Here is a 19,230-nt window from a genome sequence, read left to right on the forward strand (position 1 = left end):
AACACTGAAAATATGATTGAGACATAAACTGACCAACTGTTCTCTTTCTTAACAGCTTAAAAGAAGCTCAAGAAAATGCCAAGAGAGGTGAAACCAGAATTCGACGAAGTACCGAAAAGGTAAATTCCTCACCAACATAATTTGATCTTGTGGCCAAAGTATTAACAAAGTTGGGCTTGAATCTTGGAAGTAATTCAATAATGTCATTGTCCTTAATTTTTACAATAAATTGTTTCCCTTAATTTCAAACTTCCCCAAGTTGACTGTTTCAAGTATATTAATCATTAGATTCAGAATTAAAATAGTGTTTCCCACCTAAAGTTCAAAAGCTATTCTTAAGAAAAAGAAAGAATATAAATCAGAAAATATGCAAATTAAATTCTGCTTAATTTCCACCAGACTTCTCTCTGGCTTAGATTAATTTTGCTTTGAATAATTTTTTTAATAAAACATAATATAAATTAGACAGGAATAACTTGAAAATAATTCTAGAGTCTTTTGAACAGTGTATGCACTGGTGCCATTTGATGTATCCTCCCACTGATGTAAATTGGACTTATTTGGTTATTACAGTGAGGCCTGCATTTATAAAGGTCTTGCTTCTGTTTAAACAAAAATATCAAATATTGACATTGTGGTTTTTAAAGTACCCTTAAAATTGAGTTTTTTCAAATTATTATATGGTTTAATTGTTTAGTATAAAAAATTATTCCTTTTAGCAAATGAATAAACATTGTAGGTCATAGCTTGAATTTCCTAAACCGCCAAGTTTATTAAACCCTACTTTCACTGTAAGTGATAGCAGTTACTTTACTTAAATGACGACTTTTTTGTTGAGAAGTCAGAACAATTTAGTTTTACCCCTGGTTTTGTTATGCTCTGGCTGTGTGAAACTGACCAAGTCATCTCTTCTCTCTGGGCCTCAATTTCTTTGTCCCAAATTAAGGAGTTTGGAAAACAATCTCAATTTTACTTTCTTGTTGGAATGTGATTCCATATCCTGTACTCTTTTGTGTTAATACAAGTGTAGAGGCCTCTTTTAGGCAACAGGCTTGAACAATGGAAACTTGATCAAGGCAAAAAGGCCCACAGCAATCCCCTGCCTGAATACAAACAGGCCCATCAAGCAACCACCTCAAAATATCCATCAGCCCTAACTATCTAATGGGCTACTTAACACCGGGACATAGGTACCAAAAAAAGAAAATTCCGTGCATTCCCATACCTCCTCTCCTTCCTTCTTTATATACAGCCCCCACCCAGTGCCTCATGGTCATCTTTGCTGTCCTTCCTGCCCTTTCTTGTGGTGTATCCAACAAACTTTTGTCTCTTTTGTTCTGCCCTAGGTGAATTTTTTCACTTGCCTATGCCACCAGCCCCCACTCCATCAGGTTGTCCCATATTGGGGGCCCCCATCCAATCGGGAGAGATAGCACAACAAGTATACTATTTTTTTGGATGATGGTCATATGTTTTCCTAAGGATAGACACAATTCCAGTTTTTGGTAGTCAAGGACTAAACTTCTACATCATGGTGTTATTCAGTCAAGCAAATTTCCCACCCTAAATAGGGTGTTCGACAGAGTTTCAATGAATGAACATGGAGCAATCAGTCCTCAGTAATTTGTTGAATATTAACTGAGATTTGAAAAGCGATTCTTTTGGTTGTTAAATTTCAGTTAAAAACTTTGGGTCATCTTGTAATATTGAGCATTTTATCACTCGATAAACACAGACAGTTTTTTTCCATTATCTATCACTAGGTCTTGTTCATTTTTCTCTCTTTTTCTCTGTGGCTGGGGTCGTTGTTTTGGTGGGGTCACTGGACATGATTGTGTTGAATACGGCTGCTTTATAGTGATGTCTCAATATCTGCCCCATAATTAACCTGTCATTGGGTTGCTCACAAAAGCATTTCTTCAGAATCTCCTTGGATGAATCACAACTTATAAACTGAAATTATCATTGTTTCTCTTATGGGAACCATTGAACAATTTTCTTACCATGCTATGATTATCAAGTGATTGTCTTCCGTGTCTTTATTCCTAGATTGTTACAACCAGGAAGTTTGGAGCACACCCATTGCTCCTCCAAAAACAAATGTCTTCTTATTAGGAGTCAATTAGGATTCTCTTGTAAAGTGTCCTAATGAAATATGAGTTATTTTTTAAAAATTGAGACTATTACATCTAGAAAAGGCCCTAAAGAGCATTATTCCAAAAACTTCATTGTATAGTTGATAAGATTGAGGTGTCTAAGGTGATGGGCCTTTGCTGTGATTTCCCAGTTAGAGGCATAGTCTAGCTGCTCAGGTCTTCCAGCTTCAAACCATACTCTTTATGCTCATGTTTTCCTGGCTGAAATGGGAAGATTTTTCACATAGTTGAAAAAGGCTTAGAGAAGCATTTTTTTGTAGGTTGTGTTTTGTGGGCTATGTAGTAATATATGCCATTATAAAACATGTTTATTAACATAGAGATTCCTAAATTTAGAGTAATTTGGAGTAGATAGACATAATTATAGCTGTAAATATAAAGTTTAGCCTTCAATTCAGATAGTAGAATTTTCGAAACACAGAAAAACCCAAAAGTACTAAACCAAAGCATTGGGAAACCTGGATACAAACTTTTCTTGAGTTATTTGGGGAAGTCACAGCCTTTTAAATTTAAATTTTAGTGTTGGTGTTTTACCTCTCTCTAGTGGGGAGTGAAGGAAAATTAGATTCACTCTCTGTGCTTTCCACCTACTGTATTAGAAATGGACATCCATAAATCAAAGTGGACATCGGTAAAGGATGCCACAGTCACAGAGAAGACAATGGATGCCCCCTTATTCTTTTTCCTTGCAAACCAGATTGGATTGTTCTTTATTTGATCCATATTAAATAGTGTTTAAGCATCTCATCTTATAGATTATTTATTCTGCCTGTTGGCAACTTTTTTCTTTTGTCTTGACAGCTGCATTTTGTTATGTCTTTCTTGGAATTTGTTGAAAAATCTTTTATTTTTTGTAATCCTTTTTTCATAGACTTGAAAGTTAATAAGAACTATCTGATTTTATGAGATATTTGCTCAGCTTTATTCTTTATAAGGCTCTTTTACCTTTTTTTTTAAAGATTTATTTATTTATTTTAGAGAACACGTGTGCAGTGGGGGAGGGGAGAGGGAAAGAAGCAGACTCCCTGCTGAGTGCAGAGCCCAAGGGGGGCTCGATCTCAAGACCCTGAGATCATGACCTGAGCCAAACCAGAGGTTGGCCACTTAACCAACTGAGCCACCCAGGCACCCCATGGTTCTTTTATCTTTTAATAAATATACCACATAGTAGATACAGGTAACTAATAATTTATTATTAGTTATACTAATAAAATATATACTAATATATTAGTAATAAAATATATACTAATAATAATTTCATTACATAATTGCTATTTCTTATTAATCCTCCTTAATATGTTATACATTTACCAACACCTTCTAGGCCTGACATTCTTTGACTATAAATCCATGATATACATTTTCTATGTGAAAGAGTAGAAAAGTGCTAAATGTAATTACATACCTTTTTTGCAGGATTTTTGTGAAGAATATGAAACCCAAGTGAGGAATGGAAGACTTTATTGTACACGGGAGAGCGACCCAGTTCGTGGCCCTGATGGCAGAATGCATGGCAACAAATGTGCCCTGTGTGCTGAAATTTTGTGAGTACAGATGTGGGTTCTTTGGAGTGATGGGACAGGTAAAGTGGAGATTAATGGGAATGGTGAGTAAGAACAATGTTGAGGTGCAGCTTTGTTGTTGAAAATTTTTGAGCAGTTTTCTGTTGTCTGCAAATCCTGATATCACCTAAAATAGATCCTAATGATGTATGCCTGAGTACAAATGGATTCTATTTTCCAGTTAGAGGACTGGATTACAAAACATTTCTTAATATTTCCTCCCAGCACCTTTGTGAGCCTTTTTACGAGATAGTTATAATACAGAATGAGGGTAAAAGTTGGTACCAAGACTTTGACTGTTTTCCTTCAGTAATTATCCCATTGTGACATAATAGACGTTGTCTCCCACAAAAACTTCATGTTTATATGTGACTTGCATTAACTTTATCTTTTCATCTTGGGCATCTGATCTGGGGGGAAGGACAAATCCCACAACATATAAATTACAGCATTTATGGAGATGTCTCAGACCAGGTCTCATCACTCTTTCAGATCCTTGAACTCTCGAAGCTCTCTCCTTTACGCTGTCCTACTACCAGTTTGTCTCAGTCTTGGCCAGCTAGTGTCTCTTCTTCTGTGGATCACATTTCAAGATTATTCTTCTTTGGATAAGACCTCCTGAAAATTTCTTAATTGAAATCAATCTTTATAACTCATAATAATTTTATTTCATAGCAGTCATCACAGCTAGTAATTGTGTAATTATTTCTATGATTCTTTGTTGACTGGGTTCTAAGTTCCAAGAACACAGGGTATGTGTCTGTTTTATATATAGCACCAGGCCAGCACTTGACAAAATATAGTTACTAGCCAAATGTTGAATGAATGTGTGAATGAAGATCCCTCCTCTCAAGAAGCTTAAAGTTAAATAGCAGAAATAAGCCATGGACACACACACACACACACACACACACACACACACACACACATACACCCACACACGTTGCAAGACAGAGTGAGAACTATCCCATAAGAGAATATTCAGCTATGAAAATATAATGACAGATATATTGTTCATTTCCACTTTGAGGTCTGGAATGTCTTCTTGAAGGAGGTAGAATTTAAGTTGGGGAGATTTAAAAGAAGGCAAGATGACAAAAATGGTCATTGCAGTGGAAGGAAATGTCATACGCGAAGGCAAAATAAAAGGGATTCTTTGGAGAAAGAGTGAAGATTTCAATCTAATAAGGAGCCTTAAGATGATTGGAAAATGTTTGTTCTAGAACTCATGAACACATGGCTGTTTTTCCACCTGCACCTAAATGACTTTAAAAAAAATTTTTTTTTTTAAAGATTTTATTTATTTATTCGACAGAGATAGAGACAGCCAGCGAGAGAGGGAACACAAGCAGGGGGAGTGGGAGAGGAAGAAGCAGGCTCACAACGGAGGAGCCTGATGTGGGGCTCGATCCCATAACGCCGGGATCACGCCCTGAGCCGAAGGCAGATGCTTAATGACTGAGCCACCCAGGCACCCCCTAATTTTTTTTAAAATAAGATTTGCTTATTTATTTGAGAGAGAGAGAGTGAGAGAGAGAGAGAAAGCACAAGCAGAGGGGGAGGGGCAGAGGGAGATGGAGAAGCCGACTCCCTGCTGAGCAGGGAGCCCCATGTGGGCCTTGAGGCCAGGACTCTGAGATCATGACCTGAGCTGAAGGCAGATGCTTAACTGACTGAGCCACCCAGGAGCCCCCTAAATGACTATTTTATAACACAAGGATTTGAAGCATCTGTATTCATTTATTTATTTTGGGTTTTTTCTCCAGCAAGCAGCGTTTTTCAGAAGAAAAAAATAAAGCACATGAAAACCTGAGGAAGACTGAAGAAAAAGTCAAAATTAAGAGAGAAACGGAGGTGATGATTAGTTTGATCGATTTAGTTATGACTCTTGTGGGGGGGGTGTGCATTTTACTCTAGAATGCATTTTCGATATTGGTTCTTTTTCCTCCACTACTGATGGATTCTCTGCAAAGTAGTTTATGGTTGACATTTCATAAGATTTATAAGAATAATTCGACATTACAATTTTTAGCTCTATTTGGAGGAAATTAATCAAGTCATATTAGTAGAATAGTTCCTAAACAAAGGTAATGTATCAAAGCATTATCTGAATTCAAAGTTTGGTATGTGTGGTAGTGTTCTGGAGGTCTTCTTTGTAACATTTTAATATTCTCCCTTTAAAATCATACCACATTCTACTCTCCAAACACTTCTTAACTAGTCATTTGTCTTTTTCCTCCTGCTGCCAACTTAGCTCATACATCTAATGGATTTCCTTTGTGTTGATTCATTAGCATCCTGCCTGGTCTCTATGCTTCTCGCCAACATCTTCCACAATCCTCGAGATTCAATGCATCTTCCACATTGTTTTTATAGAGTGGGAAATATTTCCATGACTCAGTGGCCTTATGAAAAGCCAACATTTGAGGGTATCCTAGAGGGTATCTGGACCATTTCACTCCTTATTTTTAACAGCAAGTGTTCTCCCACCTTCTGTAGTGTGTAGTTCACAGTTTCATAAAACAGCGTGCTTCAGGAGTTCCCCTTCTGACTTCATGTAATTCCATCGTATTGTCTAGGCCTCACTTTCAACTGATTTCTTTCCCTCAATCCTTTAATTTTATTTCTCAAATCAAAACATTCCTTTTACCTTTCATTTCCAGTTTCTCCCTTCCTCTTTGTCTTCCTGGTTCTTTTTTCTTCCTTCCACACTTCCTCCCTCCCTTCCTTTCCTTATTTTCTTCTATAGTTTCTCAAACTTCAGTTTCCATTCACTCAAATCCTCACATATCTGGCTGGGTGGTCTTTCTAAAACAGAGATTTGCTCATATTCTTCTCTTCCATAAATATTTATCATTTTCCAATTTCCTAAGAGTAAAGTCCAAATTCCCTTCAAGGTTCGGTGATCTAGTTTTGACTTATCTTCAAGGTCTCCTTTTTGACCACTTCCCAAACCTTCCTCTCTTTATCCAGCTAATTCTTTATTCCTGACAATAATAGATTATCTCAAGATAACATGGTCTTTTATGCCCCTCTGTGTTTGCACATATGTCATAATTCCTCTTGGAGGACCTTTTGCCACATTGTTTACCTAGACACATCCTAAAGATACAGAACTCAGCTATAAACTCTTCTCTGTACTTCCATGAATCATTCTTCCCTTTGTGCTTGTACAGATTTAACTCAGACCTGTGTCAAATCTCTTAGTTTTTTATACTGTAATTCCTTATCCTGTCCACTTGAGTGATAAAAGAGCTAAATCACATTTATATTCCCTTAATACATTTGTTGAATACTTAAATGGGTGACTTTTAACACAGAGAGAAATATCTCAAAATTTTGGGATGATCCTACATCCTAAAAGTTTTATTTTTTATCCTTAGTTCCTCTTCTCTGTTATCTTTAGTTAACAGCATCTAAAATGTATAAACAGAGGGCATATGGGTGGCTCAGTTGGTTTAGTATCCCACTCTTGATTTTGGCTCAGGTCATGATCTCAGGATTGTGAGATTGAGCCCCATGTTGGGCTCCATGCTCAGCATGGAGTTTGCTTGAGATTCTCTCCCTTCCTCTCCCTCTGCCTCTCCCTGCCCATTCACTCTGACACTCTTCTCTCTCAAATAAATAAATAAAATCTTTAAAAAAAATGTATAGGGGCACCTGGGTGGCTCAGTCGGTTAAGCATCTGTCTTTGTCTCAGGTCATGATCCTGGGGTCCTGGAATCAAGCCCCATGTTGGGCTCCCTGCTCGCAGGGAGCTTTCTTCTCTCTCTCCTCCCTGCTCTTGTTCTCTCTCGGTATCTCAGTCTCTCGCTCTCTCAAATAAATAAATCTAAATAAAATAAAATAAAATAAAATAAAATGTATAAACAGAATAGGGAACTATATCTAAGCTGTCTCATTTTCATTATTTAGAAACTCTGCAGTGAATATCAGGATCATGCAAAGAATGGAATACTTTTCTGTACCAGAGAAAATGACCCTGTTCGTGGTCCAGATGGGAAAATGCATGGAAACTTGTGTTCGATGTGTCAAGCCTTCTAGTGAGTATAGAACGTCAGAGTGTCTAAAGAATGCCAGAGAAGGGACTTAACAGAGAGTCTAATAGAACTCTAACTACTTATGTAAATGGAGAAACTGTGGCTCAAAATAGGAAAGGGAGTTGAATAAGTTGACTACTTAACATTGAAAATGTTAGCAGTAGAGTTGGGAGGAGGGCCTAGAGCCATTTACTCCAATATGTCTGCTTCCTGACACTCATTCTCTTACCACTGGAACATCCTGACAGCCATGAGCTTGTGCAAGTATCACATTCTCCCTACTGCTGAAGCTTCATATGTGAACCTGTGGTACAAGTTTATAGGCATCTCATCTTCCAGAGAGGTTAGGGCCCAAAGGAAGCACTTAATGCAGATATTGATTATTAGAGTTAAGGTTGCCCATCAAACAATCATGAGCCCTTACAAAATTAAAGTAAATATTACTTTATATAATGTGACATTTCTCAATAAGTTAGAATTGGCAGTTTGCTTTCAAAATTTGGAACTACTCCCAGTTTATTTGATTGAACTCAGATTAAGTAGTTGATTTACATTTCGAATCTATGGTCTTTTGTTTTGATTGATAGCCTTGTGTGTTTGAAATAGCATCAGTTAACTGTACATACCATGCAATTCTGTTGTAAAAAGCAAATATAGGCTCATTTGGTTTATCAACGTATGGAAATTATTGGCCTTTTTCCACCCACACTGCATTTTGTCTTTAGATAACACAGCCATGAGTAAGCAATACATTTAAGGTGTATTAATAAAGCTAGGGTGTGCATGATGTGATAGACTATAAACTTGAGAGGAGAGACCTCGGTTAATTTAGTCCTTTCCTAAAAAGTATAGCCAAAGCCCTATCTGCCTCAGCTGCTCTTTGTAAAACAAGGGAACCAGTCTATGTGCTTTGTAAAGGTCACTTTTAGCCTCCAGGTATAATGTCGCAATGATACTAGTTTTGATATCTCCTTGATGGACATTGATGCTATTTCTTTTTTGACCACAGGCAAGAAAGGTATTTTATAGAAAACAAGCTTTCCAGATCCACAATCACTATCTTTCTTTCAATGTTAAGCAAAAAGTATGAAGAAGTTATGGTATCTTACCATACTGGAGGCTGTTTTTTTGCTTCTCATTGGTATGTAGTGATAAAAGGACAAAATTGCTCTTCCTAAGGAGGGAGGACAGATTAGCAATGCAAGAATGTGGACAAATAATTGCCTATACCTGGGCCAATGGATTCGTCTCATTTTTTCTCTCATTTAGCCAAGCAGAAGCTGAAGAAAAGAAAAAGGTTGAAGCAGAAGCAAGAAATAAAAGAGAATCTGAAAAAACACCCTTATATGCAGTGAGTGGAATGCCCCCATTGAGTCACACTTTGCATTCTAATTTGAACATATTTCAGAGTCTAAAGGGTGGAATATTGGCACTTGGGTGGCTCAGTCAGTGAAGCGGCTGCCTTCGGCTCAGGTCATGATCCCAGGGTCCTGGCATCGAGCCCCACATCGGGCTCCTTGCTCAGCAGGGAGCCTGCTTCTCCTTCTCCCTCTGCCTGCTACTCTGCCTACTTGTGCTCTCTCTCTCTGTGTCAAATAAATAAATAAAATTTAAAAAAAAATAATAAAGGGTGGAATATTGTCCAGTAAAAATTGCCAGGAAATCCTAACCATTTAATCTGGAGATGACATTGAGATGAATGCTATGGGAACTTGATCAATTCTTGCTGCTTCCAAGACTAACCTTGTCGAGTAAAAATTATTTGAAGTCTGAAAAAACTAGGTTCTAGCACTGGTTTCATCACTTATAGACTGTGTTAGCTTTTGCAAACCACTTCCCAGAGACGGTACGTGTATATTTTCTACATATGAATTTTTAAAATTTCACATCTGAATTGGGATAAAAATACCTTCATTCCGCACACGGAAAGCCTGTTTTTACCTCTGAGATGTTACAATATTTGTTTCCATAGCCTTCTATAAGTTGTTACTACTTATTTTTTAGAAGATGAAAGTCTCCTGCTTTTCCCTCTAGGTTCTATTCTTTCCCTTATTCAACTATCCTCCCTAACAGAGCTAAGAGTAAAGCTTCACATAGTAATCAGATCACAATACTGTTCTGCTTAAAAGCCACGAAAGGCTCATCATCAACTATAGGGTGTACCTCAGTTTCCTTCTCTCTCCCTTCTTATTTGGCTTATCTTTAATCAGAAATTCATATTCTGCTATATGCCCGTGTAGTTTCCTACTTTGTTTCCCAGCTTAATGGTCTCTTATACATATTCCCCAATCCTTTTCTTACCCACGAAAATGCTGTTTACTCTTCAGTCTCACTCAAATTATTCTTGTTATGTGACATCTTCCCGGGTGTTCACAGTCAGATCTCATGGTCCTAACCTCTGTGTTCTCAGATTTTCCTGTACGTGTATGTTTGCATTTACTTTATTCTTACAAAAAATTTTTTTAAGATTTTGTTTATTTGCAAGAAAGAGGGAGAGCGCAGGAGAGAGAGAGCATGAGCAGGGGGAGGGGAAGGGCAGGGAGAGGGGCAGGGCAGGGGGAGGGACAGAGAGAGAGGAAGAAGCAGACTCCACACTGAGCTGGGAGCCTGACCTGGGGGTCCATCCCAGAACCCTGGGATCATGACCTGAGCCAAAGCCAGACTCGTAACAGACTGAGCCACCCAGGCTCCCCAGCCCTTATTTTAGTGTGTTTAGATGATAGTGGAGTTTACTTGTCCACGTCTTTTATTACACTGTGACATCCCATTATGTCTTACGTGTTCCCGTCTGTTAGCAAATGATGAGTTCTGTTTGTTGTGTTAAATTTTACTCTTGAGAGAAACACAACTAAAGTCCTGGTGTCAAAGAAGCATAATATTAGTTTCTGCCAAAGTTGATGTTCCAGTCTTCTGCTTGGAATAGGAATAAAACGTATCCCCAGCTTGCTTTCTCTGTCTTGGCAGGAGCTGTGCAGTGAATACCGCAAGCTTGTGAGGAATGGAAAACTCCCCTGCACGCGAGAGAACGACCCTATCCAGGGCCCAGATGGGAAAATGTATGGCAACACCTGTTCCATGTGTGAGGTGTTCTTGTGAGTAGCACTACGCCTGGGAAAATGAGGGAGAGTTTTGTCCTTTCTGCTTCATTTTTTATTTTTTAATTTTAACTTTGTTATATTTTATTTCTTAAATTGTGTTTGTTTCCTGTCAACGGCATCTTTACACAATGTCATAAATATCAAAGAATAATTCCTGCTCTGTCCTGAGAGAGGGGCAATGAGGTCCACATGTAGCTGCTTCTCGTACCCTTCTAATGCAGTCTGGCTTGGTCACTGAGGTATGGTGGGTACTTCAGCCTCGTCCCTGTGTTCTGGGATTCTCTCAGTCATGTCATGTTCTTGAATACAGGTTGGTTGTTCTGATGAGGGGAAGGGAAGTTAGGAACCATCTATGTTGCCATCATGGTGAGATCACTCCTATTCAACTCCAAAGAATCATTCTTGCTTATCAGTCACTGGTTGAGTTCCTTTGGAAGTGTACAGGATGTAAAACAAGGATCTTACCCTTGCAGAGCAGGCTGTGAAGTCATCTGAAATCACACAACACATCACAAAGCAAACATATCGATATGCAAATCGGTACATTAGTTCATACACAGGACCTGGGGAAATGACTTGGAATAGAAATGATGAGTATCTGGTGAAGTGAACCCCTCCTATGTGTCTCGTCAGCTTAAACAGCTGTGGTAAAGCCTTGTCTACATTCCTAACCCCACAGTTTCTCCTTCATGGTGATCAGGATTTTGCTTCATAGCACTAAGCACAGTTAATAGCTGTAAATTAGTACGTGTGACTATATGTTCAATATCTCTCTCTTCTACTAGACAGTTGTTGTTATGGAAGGGATTCTAGAAAATGTAAGCAGTGAGTTCAGATTAACTTTCTGCTGCATTTCTGTGTTCCATTATGAGAGGACCACTTCAGCAGGAAAGCAAAAACTATTTAGAAGAAATGAATAAAAACCATGTCCTTCGAGGACTGTTAAGGCTTGGTACATTTATCAAGGGGGGAGTCATGGTCTTGAAATATCCAAGTAGCTTTTGTTTTTAAATGTGGAATCAACACTAGTTCTAGGTTGTCTCTGTGGATGAAAGTGGGAACAATGAGAGAAAGCTCTGGAAGGGGTCTGGCTCAATGCCAGAAGCAACTTCCTAACCGTCTGGGGACTTCAAGGGTAGAATGACCTGTGTGGGGTTTCAAGGATGATAGAGGTAGAGAATTTACTAGCAGATTAAAGCAAAGCTAGACAGTAACCAGACATACTGAGTATTAGAAGTTGTGAGTAGTGGGAGATCAAAAAACTTCCTGTGGATTAGGGTTTAAATATGTGGGGTACATTTATCAGTTCTGTGTCCTTGGGAAAGTGATCCATTCTGTCAGTTTTCTCATTTGTAAAAGGGGTTATAAATAGTAGTTTTGTAACATGCAGTTGGGAAGATTTCATGGAATGAGCCCCAGGTCAGGCACATAGTAAGAATTTAGTAAGTTGTGTTTTTGTTGTTGTTTGTTTGTTTTGTGTTTTTTGTTTTTTAAAGAGAGAGAGAGAGAGAGCACAAGCAGGGGAGGAAGGTGGTGAGGAGCAGAGGGAGAGGGAGTAGGGAGCTCAATGCAGGGCTCAATCCCAGGACCCTGGGATCACAACCTGAGCTGAAGGCAGACATTTAACTGACTGAGCCACCCAGGTGCCCCAGAATTTAATAAGTACTAACTGTAATAATTAAATGGTATTTGAGGTCACTTTCAACCTGGACATTCTATGATCTTTACTGATCTCTTTTTTAATCATTCTTTTTTAGCCAAACAGAGGAAGATGAAAAGAAAAAGAAGGAAAGTGAGTCAAGAAATAAGAGAGAATCTGAAAACACAGCCCCCTTTGAGGTGAGGGGAACTTCTCCAGAAGTTGGAGGCGGAGGCATGTGGACCTGGCCTCCATAGATGGCATTCAGGAAACTCATAAATCCCCTGAAACTGTAGGAAACATTTGTACAGTCTGTGTTTGTTTATATGTGAGCATATACCCATGTGCATATGTGACTATTTCTAGGTCGAGGATGTGTAACTTTTATCATTTAAAAATAGTCATGTCTTCCCAGTTAAGAACTATTCTAAAATAAGCCAATTGCTGTTCCCCATTTAAGAAAAAAAGTCTGAACTTCAGCTATTTTTCCAGTCTGCCCCCACCTGTGTTCAAAACCTCAAACTTCCTTCCTCAATTTCACAGGAATTGTGCAGTGAATACCGCAAGTTAAGGAAGAATGGACAGCTTCTCTGCACGCGAGAGAATGACCCCATCAAGGGTCCAGATGGGAAAATGCATGGCAACACGTGCTCCATGTGTGAGGCCTTCTTGTGAGTAGAGCTCAGGACTTCAGAAAGAGAGGGAGAAGGAACTGAGGGAAGTTTTTAAACAGTTGCAAATAATGCATTTTCCTCTTCAGGGCAGTGATCATTTTTGGGTGTCACATTTAAATGAACTAAAACACACACACGCACACACACACACACACAGAAGAAAACACAAAACGAAAAAGCAAGTGGAGAGCTTTCAGATGATGATTACTGTGATCTGAAGAGAGCCATAATAATTTGTTTTAGGATATTTTAGAGGTAACTCGAGATCTTTTATTCAGAGAAGAGAATACCCTATGATAACCATAAGAATTGCTTTTAGTTTTCTGAAGGATTATCAGCTAAAATAGGAAATGGATGAGATTACATATAAAATATCATTATGGTGCATGGAAAATTTTAGGAAGAAGGTTTTTTTTTCTGTTTTAGTTCACTACCTTTCTTCTTACTCACTCTGTGTGACCTCAAGGAGTAGAATTAAAATGGTTGAGAGCTTTAGGGACACAGATTTGGGTGCAAAATGAAGATGAATTTTATAATAGTTGAAGTAGGTGAAGACTATTTTAGAAATGGTAAAAGTTGGATGCTCATTTTCAGGCGAGTAAAATACAACTGTAGAATAAATGACAAGATGTATCCTCTCAAACAAAAGTCTATGATATTCCTTAAGGTTTTTTTATCTTATTCCCAAGGGATACTCCAGTTGATTTTCTATATACCCAGAATCTCTGAAAGGATTCAGTCATTCAGTCTCCCCTGGTGGAGAGCATTATAACCCTGAAGATTTGTCCAGTAGTGTTTGGGCATAGAAGCACTAAAAACCAAATCATCATAACCATCATTTATTGAATGCATGTAATCGGCATATACTTGCTAAAAGTTTTGCTACCTTAATCTTCACAATAAACACATGAAGTGGATCTTTCTTGTATTATCGCAAGATGACAACATAAAGGCCCAGAGAAGTTGGGAATGAGAAATAGCCGTGCAGAAAAAAAATGAAGAAAATGATGTTTTCCATTGTATGCTGTAAATGTAATACAATCATTTAGCAATGCCGTTATAACTTCTGGCAATTAATTATATTTGCCTGTAGTTAGGTTTGTCTCAGTCTCTTTTTCTTTACATTTCTTTATATTTATCTTTCGGTGACAAGGAAGTAATTCTGCCACCTAGTGGTCAGCTCTGTTGCTTCCTCTGATAATTTCCCGGTATGGAAAGAAAATGCTTCTTTAATTTTTTAGTCAACGTAGACTCATGGTAAAGCTTAGATCAGTTTCCATATAAAGAAGTATGAGAAACATCACAGTTGGAGGTATTTTAGTAATTTTCTCCCATCACTATAAAAATTCCTTATCAAAAAGAAATATTTACTGTCATATTTTGTGGGTATGTTAGCAAAGGCTCTTGCCTTTTTTGAGAATAATTTTTCCCTCCATAGTCTTTTTTTGCACATTTTAATACCATATGCAAACTGCCTTTTCACCTTTTTTTTTTTAAGATTTTATTTATCCATTCGAGAGAGAAAGGGAAAGCATGAGCAAGGGGAAGGGATAGAGGGAGAAAGAGAAGGAGACTCCCTGCTGAGGTTCGATCCCAGGACCCCGGAGATCATGACCTGAGCTGAAGGCAGACGCTTAGCTGACTGAGCCACCCAGGCACCCCGTCTTTTCACCATTTAAAAAAGTTTTAATTTAGGGGCGCCTGGGTGGCACAGCGGTTAAGCGTCTGCCTTCAGCTCAGGGCGTGATCCCGGCGTTATGGGATCGAGCCCCACATCAGGCTCCTCCGCTATGAGCCTGCTTCTTCCTCTCCCACTCCCCCTGCTTGTGTTCCCTCTCTTTCTGGCTGTCTCTATCTCTGTCGAATAAATAAATAAAATCTTTAAAAAAAAGTTTTAATTTAATCAATGAGCAAGTCTTATGTTGATTGAAACGTAACATTTTTACATATTATTTACACATTTTTACCTTTTATGGTGAAAACTTTATACATATTTAACAGGATTAAATTGTTTAGATTATAGATCCAGTTGTGCTAAACTTGATTTGCAACACTGTTAGTTACCTAAAATGGTTAAGAGCTATCACCCTCACTTTATTTCCTTCATATGCCTTTTTTTTGGAGGGTTCACTCTTAATAATAACTACAGTGATGATGATAGCGATCATTTATATCACCTTTGTCAATCATTTCATTATGTACCAGATATTTCCTCTAGTTGCTTTACACGTATCAGCTCACTTAATGCTCACAGCAATCCTATGAGAAGAATGTGGTTATTACTCCTCCTATCCCTTCCTTCCCCTTCTGCATTTAAAGATGAGGAGGGCACAGAGAGGTTCAGACATCTGTTGTGTTCCTTATGGCTCTGGACTCTGTCCTCTTTACCACCATGCTATACTGCCTCCCAGAAGCCAAATATTAGCACTTTGTAGAGAGCTGTTGCAGATGTAAAAGAATCAGCCAATAGGAAAATATTACTGCAGTGTACTTGCTGGCAGCTAATGGGTTTACTCATTAAGGGACTTTCTCTTGCACACTAGTTTCTTGAGGTGAAGTGAATCATTTCAGTTTATTTTCCAATAAAATTACAAATTGCTGTGAGTGGATCCTTGGGGGTGCTTGAGAATTGTCAAAGCAACGAATGATCAAACTGTAAATGTTAAGAATCTACTGTACTGTATTAAGACCCATTTCTTTTTCCCTCTTTTTCTTCCCCTGATCCTTATAGTCAGCAAGAAGAAAGAGCAAGAGCAAAAGCTAAAAGAGAAGCTACAAAGGTAATTTTTCTCGGGACTGCTAATGCTATGCCTTGACATTTTTTTCTTCTTGAAGTATTCTAGATACCTCATTAGCAGAAATGTTTTCCTTTTCAATTGCCATGCCTGAAATGAACAACAGCAGCAAAAAGCCTGTCACTTGTAAAAAGGGGTCTCAAGTAGAAGTTTCTAGAGTACTAGTTTTATTGCATGATAATTCACATTTTGAGTTTCATTTTATAAGAAGGAGAGGGTTAACTTACTCCGTAAGGCATATTCTCCATATTTGGCTTCTCACAAGTAGCACAATAAAATCTGACTGTGATGTCAGATTACTCTCATATAACGGCCATAAACAAAATTTACCTTTATGGATTTTATTACCTAATAAATGCAAAATATAGCCTAATATTTATTTGGGAAAAGTAGACACAGTTTAAAAGTCTACCTTTAAACTGACTCACTTTCTCATGAACTTTCTTTCTGTTAGTTGAAACCATCCTTTTATTGGTAATTTAGAATTGGACACTTGTTTTATCCATAATATCTGATGAGCTGCTAAATCATCTTAGATTTTCCAGTCAGTCTTAACACATTTTTTTCTTCCCTCTGCTCCTACTGTACCTCTCCTGTTTGAAATCCCCTATCCCTCTTCTTTTTCAAGGAACTCCCAGAAAGGTGTCAGTTTCTCCAAGGGCTCATACTTTTCCTCTCCTCCATATCTTTATTTTAAATATATCTTTATTTCTTAATTTAAGCATGTTTTTCTTTTCCTTCTGAGCCTTCTTAAAGACAAATTGAGATTCACTAATTTTTTTGCACATTATTCTTATTTTAATTTTTCCAGGTTTATTGAGATATAATTGACATACAACATTGTGTAAGTTTAACATTGTGTATATTGTCTTGGTTTGGTACACTTATATATTGTAAAATGATACTCCCTTAGCATTTCCTAACACTTCCATCACATAACGTTATTACATAAATACATCTCTTTTTTGTGGTGAGAACATTTAGGAGCTACTCTCTTAGCAACTTTCAATTATACTGCGTAATACTGTTGTATTGTTAACTATAATTACCATGCTGTAAAGCAGATCTCCAGAACTTATTCATCTTATAACTGGAAATGTATACCATTTGACCAGCGTCTCCCTATTTCCCCCACCCCCTGGCAAACACCACTCTACTTTCTGTTTCTATGAGTTCAGCTTTTTCAGATTCCACATATAAGTGAGATTGTACTGAATTTTTTTTTCTGTATCATTTATTTCACTCAGCAGTGTCCTCTAGTTTCACCCAAGTAGTTGGAAATGCAGGATGTCCTTCTTTCTCATGGAAGCTCAGCAGTATTCTCATTCCTCCAGGAAGCCTCTTCTTCTAGGTCCATGGAAGCCCCTCCCCTTTATAGACTGTGACATGTAACATAACACAAACATATACATTGTTCTCTGCTAATTTTGTCAGCCTTCTTCTGCACCTAGAGTGTGAGCAGAATGATGATGAGAAATATTTCTGTATCCAGTCTAGTGCAAGGACAATTCTGAGTCCATGATGGAAGCTTTGTAAAGACTTATCGATTTACTGCTCCTTGTGATCGCTTTTTGTTTTTCTTCTACTCTGCGTCACTTATTCCTCAGAAGAGGCAAAGGTGCAGAAAGGGTAGACAGTCATTCTGAGAAAATATTTTCCAGGAGCTCTGCAGTGAATTTCGGAACCAAGTGAGGAATGGAATGCTTATATGCACCAGGGAGAATGACCCTGTCCGCGGCCCCGATGGCAAAATGCACGGAAACAAGTGTGCCATGTGTGCAAGCCTATTGTGAGTACCTACCCTCGTCTGTCCCACTGAATCTCTTCATCATTGATCACGTCTGAGTCTCAGTTTCCTCAGAAGTGTGTAGAATATATACCATGGCTTGTATGCTATGTAAGTTTAAAAGCACAGAGACAAGACATGAAGTAATAATGAATCACACAGTGACAATGTGATTCTGTATCCAGTTATCCTTCTATCCTCTAGTTAAGTCATGAGAAAGTCTTAATTTATATTTTTAACACTTGATAATCATCATTCATAACTGAGACCATAAGTTTGATGATCTGGATACAGTAATATCTTTGTCTCTCTCACCCCTGACATTTTATGATTCTGTGAATATATTCAGCTCTTGGCTAAGGGAAAACCAGTTGCATAGAGGTTTATGAGGCCAGTAGGAAAGAAGTGTTAAAATAACCTGAATGAGAGAAGGAATGGAGAAAGTTGCATTTATCCCTTCAGGGACATTACTGTGCACAGCTGAAATAAACACTCTGTTAAGTGGTTTAGCATAGAGAGTAAAACCTGTACGAGGCAAGCCCATACAATACATGTTTATTGAAATGTCTTCTTGTGAGCCAAGTCCAAGGGACTCTTAGGCCATTGTCTTGGTGAGTGGGACCAAAACTCCATTGAGTGAGACAGTATAGGAGAAATTGACTATTACCTCCTCAGGGTCTCCTCCTTCTTAGATTCCTCATCCTCTACAGAGTCTCAGGCTAAGGTAAATGCTGAGGAAAGTGTTTAAATAATATCTGTTGAAAAGCTGCAAAGTTATTGTTGTCCCTTAACTTTCACATGTCCTTGTCCAGTCTCAGGTATGTGCACATATTTCCTTAAAGGCGAGATTGACAGACTATGCCAGTAGTGTACACAGTGACCTGAGATTCAGGACATCAAGGCTCTTTTCTCACTTGATCCATTTGTCCATGCTGTGCTGATGACTAAATGAGATGTGATCAGTGCTACAGAGTTTCCAGCTTTGATAAGCTGTGTATCAATAGAAAATGGCAAGAAAGCCAGAAGCTTAAGCTCATGATCAACCTATCATATTAATTGTTGAATCTTCTTAGACTTGGATAATTATTCTAAAACTTGAACTTCAACTTGAATATTAATCCCCTTAAACTAATATCTAAAATTTTAATTTTATAGTGAAACATGGTTTATTTTGACTATGGGCCCATCGTCTGTCTTGGTATCACCTCTGGCTTTCCTCACTGATATGGTTGCTATTTACATAGGAAAAGTTGCACGATTTTTAGAAATCAAGGTGACTGTGGCTTCTTTCAGATCACTGAAGTCACTGATTGATGGAATAAGACTGATGGAGTCAAAACTACTTGAGGGTTTAATACTGATAAAAGATCATGTTAGTTTTTTTTTAGGGTGGATTGTATTTCATTATTATTTTGTTTATTATCTGCATTATTTGGCACAGTGATAGTATCTCTTAGACTGGGTAGATTTTTACTGAAGA

The 19,230-nt window shown here is 38.0% G+C and overlaps 1 protein-coding gene across 2 annotated transcripts in view; it reads left to right on the forward strand.

Annotated features, from left to right (window-relative positions):
• The window catches only part of SPINK5 (serine peptidase inhibitor Kazal type 5), a 76,211-nt gene that overhangs the window by 27,537 nt on the left and 29,444 nt on the right, over positions 1-19,230 (forward strand). For both annotated transcript variants that reach the window (XM_057307310.1, XM_044384022.3), the window contains exons 8-17: positions 56-119; positions 3,573-3,700; positions 5,485-5,572; positions 7,634-7,761; positions 9,028-9,109; positions 10,723-10,850; positions 12,614-12,695; positions 13,039-13,166; positions 15,901-15,949; positions 17,626-17,753. In XM_057307310.1, the coding sequence (XP_057163293.1) occupies positions 56-119; positions 3,573-3,700; positions 5,485-5,572; positions 7,634-7,761; positions 9,028-9,109; positions 10,723-10,850; positions 12,614-12,695; positions 13,039-13,166; positions 15,901-15,949; positions 17,626-17,753 (1,005 nt within the window). The remainder of the gene's footprint in view (positions 1-55; positions 120-3,572; positions 3,701-5,484; positions 5,573-7,633; positions 7,762-9,027; positions 9,110-10,722; positions 10,851-12,613; positions 12,696-13,038; positions 13,167-15,900; positions 15,950-17,625; positions 17,754-19,230) is intronic.

This window comes from Ursus arctos, unplaced genomic scaffold (genome assembly GCF_023065955.2).
Source record: "Ursus arctos isolate Adak ecotype North America unplaced genomic scaffold, UrsArc2.0 scaffold_5, whole genome shotgun sequence".
Classification (NCBI taxonomy): Eukaryota; Metazoa; Chordata; class Mammalia; order Carnivora; family Ursidae; genus Ursus; species Ursus arctos.